The 12,941-nt window shown below is 45.0% G+C and overlaps 1 protein-coding gene across 1 annotated transcript; it reads left to right on the forward strand.

Moving 5' to 3' along the window:
• The first annotated feature begins 784 nt into the window (after positions 1–784).
• On the forward strand, positions 785–2,343 carry LOC113477209 (lysozyme C, milk isozyme-like). The gene is given in 3 exon segments (XM_026843414.1): positions 785–916; positions 970–1,165; positions 2,261–2,343. Coding segments are annotated over 3 exon segments (411 nt in total).
• The last annotated feature ends 10,598 nt before the right edge of the window (positions 2,344–12,941 follow it).

Here is a 12,941-nt window from a genome sequence, read left to right on the forward strand (position 1 = left end):
AAATGTCTCTGGTTGCACGGGCCCCTGGGCATAGTCTGTTGGGGCTGCGGGACTGCACTGCATTGCACGCCAGAAAGCAAACCAGCTGGCGGGTTTGGTAAAAGAGGGTGCACAGGAAGGAGGAAAGGAACAAAGGATAGATGAGAAATAACCCCAAGGAAAGGATTTAAATTCTGTTTGTTAAATTCTGTTTAAAAAGTGAAATAATTCTTCTGGCAAACTCCCTGGACTTGTACAATGCAACTCACTGTGTGTGCTGGTAATTATGTAAAAGGTGATAACCAGGGCTAAGGGTTAATGAGTTTGGGTATGGCTTCCCAACAGCAGTGAGGTCACTGCACATCACAGCTTCTGCTCAGAGGCTGACCAGCACTAGGGTAAGAGGCCAAGATGTCTGAGCAGCTAAAGCATGTAACCCTTCCCTTAGCAGGTCCCATTTGTCAACTTTCCAGTTCCTACAGGACACCTGACCTTTCACCACTAATATAAGAAAACTGCAAAATGGCAGTGCCTGAAGCTCTGTGTTTTCCATGTCTGCACCAATAAAACCTGTTTATGGCCTGGACTGCCCAGCACAGCCACTGAGTACGTGCATGCCTGCACGCATGGGTGCGTACATCTCAACGGCAGTTGGGAGCAGCCCAGGGTCACCAGAGCCAGCAGTGCAACTACCTGCCGGGGAACTGGCCTTGGATGTCTAACTGTGCTTTACTGCCTATTCACATCTTGTTTTTACCTTTTGCCCTGGGGATCCCAGTTTGTGAAGACCAGCAGCCCTGCAGGAATGGAGTCTCCCCTGCAGCTGCTGCTGCTGGCCTTGCTGACTGAGGCCACCAAAGCCAAGGTGTTCAGCCAGTGCAAGCTGTCTCACATGCTCCAGAAAGAGGACACTACGGGGGCTACAGCCTCGCCAACTGTGAGTTTCAGTCCCTTGTCTGCCCACAGCCTTTCCCCATCTCATGATGGCAGCTGTGGCACAGACTGAGTGCCTTCTGCTCCTGCCCAGGACTCTGCATGGCCTTTTATGAGATCACCTTCAACACAGCAGCTCAGAGCATCAAAGCAAATGGCAGTGCCAACTATGACGTCTTCAAGATCAGCAGCCAGCTGTGGTGCACTGATGATCACAGCCCCTTGGATAACGGCTGCAGGGTGGCTTGCAGGGGTACAACAGCACTGCTCCTCCAGAGCCAGCCTGAGGAGCAGAGGCAGCAGCCCAAGCCCTCTCGCTCTGCCCAACTTCACCTCCTGGCCAAAATGAAGCCATGGGTCATGAGGGGCCCAACCTGTTCAACTTGATGCCTGTGGCTGCAGGAAGTTGAAGTGATGAATGGCTGGGTCCAGCTCCTCTTTTTGTCTGTGCAGGGTGTGGGTAGTCCCACTGACTCCTGAGGCTGAGGAGTTAGAGACCATGGCCATTGCCAGAGGCATTTGTGCCAAGCACCATAGCATCACTGCCCCAAACCTTCTCCAGGGTTTCATCTTGCACCTCTGGTCCAGCTCCCTTCCCTTGCCATGTATCCATGATTTCCTCTACTGGGATACTAGGGACCCAGGGCTCTCTGGGTGCTTTGACTGTGGGCGGAAGATCTAGGTGGGTTGTGATGTGGGGCTGGATGAGATAAATGCATTGTGGAGTGAGCAGTGGGGAAAGCAATTCCTCAAGGTGTGTTACTGTCAGGCAGATCCAGGTCTTGGCAAAGGGTCTGCCACTAGTGGGGAGCTTTCAGGCAGACATGGGAAAGCTTTTGCTGTGTCACACCAGCAGACATCCTCCTACATGAGAAAAACCAAAGTCTGGGAGGTTGGGCCTGGACCTTCCGTTCCTGTGCTGACCAAACCCTCTTTTTCCAGATAGGCAGAAAACTCCCTAAGAGCATTTTTTCCCCAGCAGAGCAAGCAGGAGGGGATTGAAGTATCATAAGCATAGATGGGTTTGCCTCACATTTTTCCCAATCCTTCCATCTCTCTCTCACATGTGATTACAGTGGCAGGCACACCAGCATTTGTGGGGGAAAACATACATTTATGGTTGTTGCTGGCCATGCAGAAGCAGATGAAGGGGCCTGCCTGGCAGCATTCAAGCACATGAGGCTGATGGCAGCCCGGCAGTGGGGAGAATGAACAGCATCCAGCCCCACACCGATGCCTGGAGCGGCTTGAGTGCCTAGCCCTTGCTGCACCCAATGGGGAAATCTCCTCCAGCTTGGTGTCCTGCCCTCAAGTGAGCTCACAGGTCTGTGATTCTCTCTCCCTGCAGATATGCTATCGAGTAACATAACTGATGACATCATCTGTGCCAAAAGAATTGTGAGAAACCCATAAGGAATGAATGCCTGGTAAGGGGCTTCAGGGATGGTTCCTTTGGCAGGCCTCACATGTGTTTCTGAAGGCCGCGGCTTCCCTCTGCCCAGCTGTCACACAAAGACAGCACAGCCTCACTAAAGAGGAGGAACCACAACTTCAAGGTTTTGCAGATGGGTGGGAATGGAGAGACAAACTTGTACTGCTTCAGTCTCTGCAAAGCGTCTCACAGGAGAGACTAGGGAGGAAAGAGCAGAGAAAAAAATGTTTCAGAAAAAAATTTAGGTGCAAAATAAATGGTCAGTAGCCAGTCCATCAGCTAGTAGGTTAGCCCTTGAAGATTTCTCTCTGTCTTATGCTTTCAAAATCCTTCAAATAGCTTCTTCCCCACCTTTTTGCTGTCTCTTAGCTGGAAGCATCTAGCATGGAAGCAATTCTTCCCAGAGCCTTTGAGAGCATTAATCACTGAGATATCTTGATTAATCTAGATGACAACCCTTGTTTCGTGCAGCCCTAACCATCCCTGAGACTCTGGGCTGCTATAACATGGGAAGACTGTAAAGGCAGAGTAACCAACAGGCTGAGAAAACAGAAGTGGGGGTAGAAGACAACTCCAACGATCATATAAATATATAGTTTCTGAAATCCCAATGCATTTTGAGCAAAAACAGTAGCGTTAACCACTGAATCCTGAATACATTCCAAGTTGAGGGACAAGATTCTGCCTTCAGATTAACCCGCCCCCTCCCCACCATTGCAGTTGGACTCATTAACCGGTTTTGCTTCCTATGGTGGGCTGCTGCAAGGCCCGGCTCACCGCAAAAGCAGCAGTGTTCCTGGGTAGAAGTAAGTAGTTTGTGTGACACATGCAGTGAATGGGCTTAAAGCCCTTGTGGTGAGCATTTCTGCTGCATGGTCCACTGTGTGCTCACTGTATATTGGACAAATCAGCTGTGATGTCCCAGGGAAGGAGGGACCCTTGCAGCAGCAGGAGGTGGCAGGACCTGCCATTGCAATTCATTGTTCCCGGACAGGGCTTAGAGAGAACTCAGGTGGCACCAAGGGACAGCAATTGCTGCACTCCACAATGGGAGACACTCATCCAGAACTGGAGGGTCTGCAAGTCCTTCTTCAGGGCGAGTGATAGGAGGTGCCTCACCAGGAAGGACCCTATAAAAAACAGAACCTGCTTGTATTGGATATGAGTTATATCAGTCTAGTACCCAAATAGTGTCTCTGCTTCTTCTGTCCTCAGGGAGGGCTGGGCAATGTGCTGCAAGGGATGAGACCTGTCTGAGGGGGTGGAAGGATGTGACATGTGAGAAAGTCCCAAGCTCAGCTCTGCTGAGGCTGACAGGGGCTGCCTCTCCTTCTGCAAGGGGAGAGCTTTCCTCCTGCTGCACACTTCCCAGTTCGTATTTGCCAATCCAATGCACCCCACAAGGTATAAAATAACTTTAATAATATAGCATGTTTTTAAAAAAAAAGAAAATAAACTTGACTTTCCATTTTCATATGTGATTTAAGATCCAGTCCCAAAAGATTTTCACCAGGGGCTTTTCTGTGCATGTTTGAATGGAGCAAGGAAGTGAAGGTCAAGAGCTGGGTGGATAGCAACACCCTTGGGCACAGCTGGTTTTTCCAGAGTTTTCATAGAAACTGAAAAAGGGAAGACCTCAAAAAAGCATGCAAATCTTCAAGCTTTCCAACACCTCTTATTTATATATTTGTCATAAAAGTGCAGCAAAGCACAGCCCAGAACCTTACTAGGTAAAACTTGTATCCAGTCAGGAATGTAAGCTGTCCCTGTGGAAAGTCAAAGTGCTGCACAGCCCTTTCGTGACTGCCACGGCAAAGGAGCAAAGTGAGCTCTCCTGCCTGCGATGCAGCTTGTGCCATAACTGGCTGGTCCTGCAGCGAGATTTCTACAGCAGTCCCTAGCTGTGTATGGAAGCTAACCCTGTGCCAGTGGTGTTCCTCCACCATGGAAAGGCCACTGTGAAGTGGAAGAAGATGTCTGTTGTGGGAATGGCTGTGACTTGCAGGTGGGAGGATTCAGCAGAGGGACAGAGAGTATTAAAGAGAAATTATAGTGGTGGTGGTGGCTGTCACCATAGATGAGCATTAACTCTGTCGTTTTCTTTGAATGCTTTGGAAAGTACAAAAATACACAGGAGTATTTTTTTTTTTTTATTATGTTGTGGTGGCTGCGCTTGTATAAAAAAGTACAAAAGAGAAAAAAATCACAGCAACCTATTTGTTGCCATTAGATGGGGATGGATCAGAATCTTACCTTTGAACACTGCCAAGCTTTGAAATCTAAGCCTAGCTCTAGAGATGTAAGCCAAGGCTGGACGCTTTAAATGCGTGGTGATTGCCACTTCACCAAAAAAATTACATTCAAATCAAAATGCTGGATCCTAAAAAAATATATACTTTAATCTTTGGAAGATCCTATTCATTCCTGTTCTAAGGAAAATCTGGGACAATTTCTATACAGTACCAGGAATTAAGTCACAAATTTTGATCTGTGACTTAGTTACATATTTTCTGTTTTTCTGGAGATGATTCTGGAGATGATCCCAAATACTTGAATGTTAATGCTGGAGTCCTGAAGCAGATAAGGAAACACAGGGGAACTGTGTTCACTTCTGGATATGGTTGGCCACAGTTCTGTCAAACCACGTCCCATAGAATTTCTGATATCTTCCTCACCAGAATATGCAGCTGACTCACGGCAGTGCTCTGAGAACATAGGGGAGCTGCCTTGTGTAAGGTGTGACAGATAGCCTGTCTCTTCCCATTCACTTAAGGCAAAAACCATCCTCACTTTTACTTGGAAACCGAGTAAGGAACTTGCTTTCAACCATATCCATCTGAAATCCCAAGAAAGGCAGAGAGTATCTTTTCCTTGTTTTCTTGATGAAAGCAAATTTTCCATTTATTTCTAGGAGGTAGTACTTGCAGGGGAAATTTGGTAATCCTTATGAAAAAACAATATCCCCCAACCTGCAGCCCCCCGGTGACACAAGGACTGCAGGTAATCTGGCACGCTGTCAGGTCTGAGCACTCTAACTACTTGAGGACCTTGCCAGCACACACGGACAACAGGGATCATGAGATCATCTATAGGCACATTTTAGAGGAACAAGAAACCTCCTACCAAGACAGAAACAAATTAAATAAAGGGCCTGATCCTGTTTCTCCATGAATTTAAGGGAAGCAAGCAGGACTGACCTTGTAGGGTATGTCATCAAACAGCTCTGGGTTGCTTGAGAGTATTTCAACACTTCCATTATATGCCCCATCTTTCAAACTCGGACATAAATACTCACTTGGCAGAAATCTCAGCCTACAAGCAAATTAGGAGATTTGTTTTTAACATTTTTCCACTCACAAAGAAAAAAAGAGAGAGAGAAAGAGCTTTTCTTGGATGTTTTTAAGTTACTGCTGCTATGCAGTAACAGTTACCGTCTTTGCACTACCCCACATTCAAAAAATAATTCACTTATTCTTAAAGAAAAAAATGTAAAATTAATTGGTTAATTGATGTTATAATCACTATTTTCAGCTGCAGGGGACATAGGTGATACCAGGGGGTCAACCAGCCATCAGGAAGCCACTGCTAGAACAGGAATGGTCACTTGGCTGATGTGTGGCTTGTGGGCCATGAGAGACTGTGAGCCATCAGGCCATGGCTCACAGCACTGAGAGCAGGACTGTGCGTGACCAGAGCTCCCAGGTGCTCCATGCACGTGCATGGGGATGGAGCAAGGCAGCTGGGGCTACTGAAGTCAGTGTTATGTACTACCCCAAAACTCAGCTTTGTGTCCAGCCAGACACCCCTACAGTGAAGCTGGGGGCTTTTCTGTCATCTTCAAGGGAAGCTCTCTGACGCCAAAGTATCTGTGTAGCTGCTACAGGGAATTGAAAGTGTTGGTATGAGGTTTGTGAGATCAGAGAGGAGAGCTGGTCCTCTGTTCTATGATCTCCTCCATGATCTCCAGCCCCACACTCCCAGCTCTAGTGAACAAATCCAGAGGTGCCAGATCCAGCTGCACTGTGAATGCAAGAGACATCCCAGAGCACCAACATGTCCCTGCCAAAGGTACCGCTGCAAACTCAGTTTCTCTGTTTACTTTGCTGCTGGCCAAATACCACTACCTTCTTCCAACCTGAGTATGTAGCCAGATTTTGGGATCCCACCGATTATATTTATTAGAAGAAACTGAAGATGAATTTAACTATTCCTCAATGCAATCCCCTTTTTTTACAGACTTTCAGAGAGTGTACTGGGACACAGGATCATTCATGCAACCAGAGAAAATTATTTGCTCCCGATTCAAAATGAAACTTCTTCTGGTGCCCTCCCAAACTGCTCCTTCTGTCAAAGCCACTCTGTGTGGTCTGGCATGCCAGATGCCAGGCTGACTCTCCTCTGCATCTGCTTCTGGGCTCCCTGCATCCCGCTTTTACACATGCACACACACACACACACACACACAGAGCCCCTAACATCACTGATCCCCTGCATGTGCAGGCTGGGGGCAGGTACTTGCCATCAGCCATGGAGCACCTACTCTCCAGGCTGTGGTCCCTGCCCACTGGTGTTCAGCTGTTACAGCTACTCATCCAAGAGCTTACATAAAGAAACACAACTGTTTTACACAGATCCTGAAGGAGAGGCTGGCAACTTCAGTGTAATTTAATCTAAACCAGGATAAAACAGTAAATATTGTTGTGTTTGAGTAAGGATGGAGTGAGTAAAGCAGAAGACATTGAGGAAACACCTTTAAAATTCACAAGGGGGGGGGGAAATATTGAAAAGGTACAAAGCTTTGTAGTTGGGCCATCTTCCCTGAAAAATAATATATTGTTATAGAGACTGGAGAATCTGTTTAATCCTTTCAAACAGTTTAATCTCCAAACCCTCGCCCATATTCATGGCCTTTGTCAGTGATCTTAAACAGGGGAACCTGGTTCAGTGCACTCAGCTGTGTTTGGAACCAATCTAGCACAAAATCAGGCCTTCTATTCACCACTGCTATCTCCAGGAGATCTCTGGGACTGAGGAGTTCAGCCTGGTGGCCTGATCAAAAAGATCAAGGCATAATGTGATTACAAAGCATAAGTACCATCATGGGCAGAAATTCTGGGTACAGCAGAGCTCTTTAATCCAGGGGAGAAAAGCATAACAAGAACTGATAGCTGGGACTTAACTCCAGGCAAATGCAACTGAGAAATTACTTCTAAAATTTTAATCAGTGAAAGAAGATTAACATCCAGAATAAACAAGAAATGAGGGCTTCTCCAACTCTTGACATCTCCCAACAGAGCCCAGATGTTTTTCTGGGTCTGCAGTGGTGGAGGGCAGCTCTGTCAAAGGGGACATGGGTGAAATCCTGCAGTTGGGTGTCAGCAATAGCAACTCGCTCACCCTCAGTCTGGATCAAGCTTAGATTTTACCTGGTCCACATCATCTTTGTGACGCTTGCCATCCCTCTCTGGATGAGACGGCTTTCCATTGCCAGCTCTGGTGCACAGCTTGTTGTCCCATCTCCAGTACCTGATGCATGTCCTACCTCCATGGAGTGGGGCCCAGTGCCATCCCATGGGGACCAGCCTGTCACTTTGTCTCTTGCTGCCCTCTGTGACCTCTCTATCCACCATCCACAGGGAAGGTGAAAGATGGCCAGTCCTGCTGATGCTGACAGGGTCCCATGGGGTCCTAAGGTTGGGGGTCGGGTGGGGAACTATCCTGGATGTCTAACAGCTGGAAGCAGGGAAATATTAAGGGCCCCTGCATTCAGTATTGTCTAACTTGCATGACAGTGGGAAGGATCATTCATGCTTTAGATGTCAGACATTGTAATTGAATTTCCAAGGTTATTAGATAATGGGTGAGTATGGTTTTACTACAAGAGCCTTGAAATTGAACCTGGTCCTTTTTCCCTGGGTATCAGTGCCTTGCTGAAAACGTAGACTTTCTAATACTAAGGGGTGTGTCACCGTGTGGCTCTCAAGAGGTAATTGAAAATCACATTTGGCCCTTGGTGAGGAAAAGATGATCTAATGGACTTTTCTGGCCCAGTGTCTATGAATCCTTTCACAGTTTCCCAGGGCACCCAGTGTGTTTGCTCATGACCCTTCCGCAGCAGCGGTGGGCACCAGCTGCTGTTCCTGCAAGAAGCATCGTCCCCATCCATCTGCAGCCCATTCCGCTCTCCTGCTCCAGCTGCTGATTCCCACTTGGCTGGACTATGTCCTAGCTCCTTCCAGCTGAGACCCCCTGGGCTAGTGCAACTGGGGCTGCTGCAAACCATCTCGGGGAAATTCAGGTTTGTGCCAGATCCATTTCTCCCTTTTTTTTTTTTTTTTTTTTTTTTTTTTTTTAACTCTTCTGGGCTGATGTCATCCATGATGGTCTAGCTAGAGGAGTAATCTTTGTGGAAACTTTGAACAAAATCTCTTCAGGATATTTTGAATTGTGGGAGAGTGGTAAAATAGATTTTTATAATAGTTAAAAGGATAATCAGTTCTTTTGGCAATAGATGATGTTGAAAGGTTAGCAGTAAGACAATCCTTTTGGGGGGTTTGTACTGTGCTTGGTTGAAGGAATTAAAAAAATAACCACATGAGATCTACTATGGCCTGGTACCTCCTCTAACTTTTAATTAAGACAAAGAAACTCAACTCATAGGCAACATTGCTGCATAGTTTTTCTGGGTTTTATGTAAGACAACAGCTCTGTGATGGCTGTTTGGATAATTTTCATTAAGAAGTTTGTAAATGGAATAACAATCAAATATTTCTCCTATAAAAAATCCAAACCACAAAAATATTCGAAAACCCAAGCGTCAACCTCATTCCTTTAATTGCTTAATATTAGGCTACAGGAAAGTCCATGTGAAAAAAAAGTAAAGCGAATTTACAGGTGAGATGATTGTCAGTAAGCCTGGCTGATTTTCTGCACTGATCTGTACAGACTATGTTGGTATTGTGTGCTAACCAGACGCCTTTATAAGCACACTGCCCTTGCATTGCACACTGGTACTAGCTAAATAATGGTCCCATGGAAGATACAACTAGTCTCATTCACATCATCCACAGATGATTTTGTTCTTTAAAACTTCAAAATATAGGGTAGACAAACCAGAAAATAATCAGAATATTTGTGCCATAATTGAACTCCACAATTAAAATAACAAAGAAATCAAAGTGCAAAATGTGATGCTCTTGCAGCATATGTCATAGTGGCAGTGCACATAGCAGTTCCAGTTTTATGATTAAATCCATAATAACCAATTGTTTGTTGGAAGCACTATTATCTAGAGCTTAAAATGTGCTGGTGATGCATTCATGTCAGCATTTTCTGACTATTAGTGATTTCATTGTGCTGCACAAAGTTTGCAATATTTTGTATTTAAGTTCCACTGCTATGACTTTTGCTTGTGTTTTACTAAAGAGCATTATAACACGGACCCTCAGGGGAAATTCCATTCCCCTTATTAAAAAATTGTGGCTATTTTATTTTCCTTATCTCTGCCATCCATTTCCTTTTGTTTCTCAATGCATTGCTGCAAATCACAAAGACATTTCCTTGTCTGCTTTATTTTGGAGCCCTTTAATGAAAGCTCCTACATAATCAAAGTCACAGGATTCATTTGATGAAGTGAACTGGTTTTGCTGAAGGGTCACGGTTGGAGATTTAGCATTTCAGAAAAGCAAAAGATCTAAAGGCAAGAGAAATGGACAACAGTTTTTACAAGATATCAGATAAACATGCAGTAACACAGAATGAAATTCAGCTCTTACAAAGCAGAACAGCTCAGTGTGATCTGTCTTAACTACAACCAGGTGATCGGAGCCAGCCTCCCTGCAGAAAAGTGAGCCTTGCTTCCTTTGCTCATTACTCTGTTTTCTGTGGCATGATGTCATGGCCAGGAGGTACTTTGTACTCACTGATGCAGGGCTACAAGGAGTGGTGTAACATAAGAGAGAGAAAAATATGAGAGCAAAAACATTTCTCTGTTCTCTTGCTTGAAAATACTACTCAGACTGCTGCTCAACAGGCAGCAGGAGATCAGACTTTATGACCCTGAGAAAAAGTGGTCATTTAACATCCTCAGGAGCAAAAAGTTTGACTAGTGAAAGTTTCTCAAGAAATAGAAAGTTTTGCTAAATGTCTATGTAAAATACATTTTTCTGACATTGCCAACGCAAAGTATTTTGACATTCACAAACCAAAAGGCTGTGTTTGATTGTGCCTCCTTGAGTTGCTCCTGCTGCAGCTAGCACCTGTCTTTCAGGTTCCTCATGTCCCCAGCTCTCATCTGAGGGCCAGGCTCCTCACCAGGGTACATTGTCACCATGTGAACCATGACCAAACAGCTCCCAGAAAGCTCCCCAACTCAGAGGGGCTGCATGAGCACTGGAAGAGACCTGCCAGGAAGGGGCCTCATCTACATCATCATCATCAAGCAGTCTCAAGACACATGTCTCACTACAGGTTCAAGAAGCTGAAAAGCCTTGTTCTGAAGAGGATTGAAATTAAATGTTTTATTTTATTTCCCATCTAAATTAAATGGAAAAGTTCTCACCAGAACCACTTTTTTGGCTCTAGAATCTAGGCTGCTGCTAAACAGCACTGGAGTGCCTGGGTCTCAAGAGCAGGGACTTCAGGGGGTAGGAGATAAGCAGTGGGGCTGTTGGTGTTAGCAGCCTTAGACTTTTTCATGTGGACTACTATGTACTTTTAGGCAGAGTTAAGCATTTAGAGTGTGATTCAGCTCACCTTAAAGAAGATATCTCAAATTCACAGAATCATCTAGGTTGGAAAAGACCTTGAAGATCATGTAGTCCAATGCCTGTTCAGCTGAATAATCGGCAGTGCTCCTTGAATTCATTTTAGTGCTTAAACACAGGCACCAAGAGACATTTGGAGATACCAGGAGGTTTCCTGTGTGGCCTCCAGCTGCAAGTCTGTGAGCATGCCATTCTCCATAGGTGCTGCACGATACCTCCAAGCCAGTGCAGATACCCCAGTATCCTAGATCATCTCTGTTGGCACTAGCCAGTCATATTTAGGCAATTGACTCAAACTCTGTTGACCACATTGACTGGATCTCCATTGACTCTAACGAAAGTTTAGATATCTAGAGTCCAGCCATCTACATTTAGCTGCCGGCATGTGGGTGGCTAAATTCTACACTAAACTCCAGGTGACTGTATTAGGAAAAACACTGTCAGTAACCCAAACCACTGCGAATAGATCGCTTGCAAATTCAAGGGTGACTCGAACAAAACACTGTCATTCCCCACAAAGCAAAGAGCTGCTTCTGGATTTTACTTAGTTTTTGTCCCCAAAAGTACCTCTTTGATTCTACTGTTTTTATTTCCCTACAAATTATACAGAGGAGGTTTTTAGTAAGGGTTTGAACCTCATGGCACTCTGTCTGGGTTAACTGGTTCCCTCTTCAACACATCATGCCCTTCAAAATGAGCATGCAGGTTTGTGAGAGGCATACCTCTGGCACAAAATTAATCAAATGCAGAGGCCAAGTTCTCCAAAAGTAGGTGGTTCCCTCAAAACATACCTTTGAGTCTTCATCATTTTTGCCATAATTTCCAAAGTTTGGACTGCTCAAAATTTGCCATGACTAACTTCCATTTACACTAATCAGTGTATAAGTCAAGAACTTGCAATTTTCTCCTCCAAGACAGATGTAAGCAGTGAATGAGCTGCTAACATCTCATTACAGGCAACGATGTCATTATGTGGAAAATAACACAACAGGGATGCCTGAAGCAAGATTTTTAGCCACTGAGATCTGAGAACTTGGTCATAAAATACTGACTCAGATTGAAACAGTCAGGATGAAATTCAGTGCCTTAATACAAGCAACTCAGACACTACTATGCCGCATGTTCTTGTCGTTCTCCTTGTTTCTTTAAAGTACTTAAAATTGTGTTGAGGTAATGGGAGTGGCATGGTTGGGAACTTCAACCTGTTTTAATTCAGTTGTAACCTTGGCAAACTTTTTCATTTTAACAGATCTTCCAGTAATATGCTCCAAATACTCATAGGAGCCTGCTAAACTTTGTAGGACCTGCCTTAGATGAAAATATACTCAGACAGGCAGTTAATGGAAAGGCTTGTTCTTTTATTAAATCACTCAGTCTGGCACATACTTAAGTTCATCCCTGATAAGTCTACAATACTGTAAATTCTGCAAACCTGGACAACTACGAAGAAATCTGAGCACATTTAAGACACCGTATAACCTCAACTAGTGTGTGCTTCCCCCTGCTCCATTGGAGGTGAAGAACTGAAGACTAGCACTGTTAGATGCACCATGGCTATATGTTGTGTGACGACACAAGAATGTGAGCCCAGCTTTACAAAGCAAACCACTCTGGTTGCTGGAACATCTGTCTTCCTTCTTTTATTTTATCTGTGGTCTTCATAGGCTTTATGTGAGGCAGAAGATGTGGATGTCTGAGTCACCCGAGGGAGCTGCTGAGGGGCAGCTCAGGTAAAAAAAATCCACAAGCCAGTTAAAATCCCAATGGGTGAAACATGAACCTCTCCTGCTCTAAGCTACTCCTTATTCTTAGACTGTCTTGCTTTTTCTCTG

This window comes from Athene cunicularia, assembly GCF_003259725.1.
Source record: "Athene cunicularia isolate RWA chromosome 2 unlocalized genomic scaffold, athCun1 chr2_part1, whole genome shotgun sequence".
Taxonomy (NCBI): domain Eukaryota; kingdom Metazoa; phylum Chordata; class Aves; order Strigiformes; family Strigidae; genus Athene; species Athene cunicularia.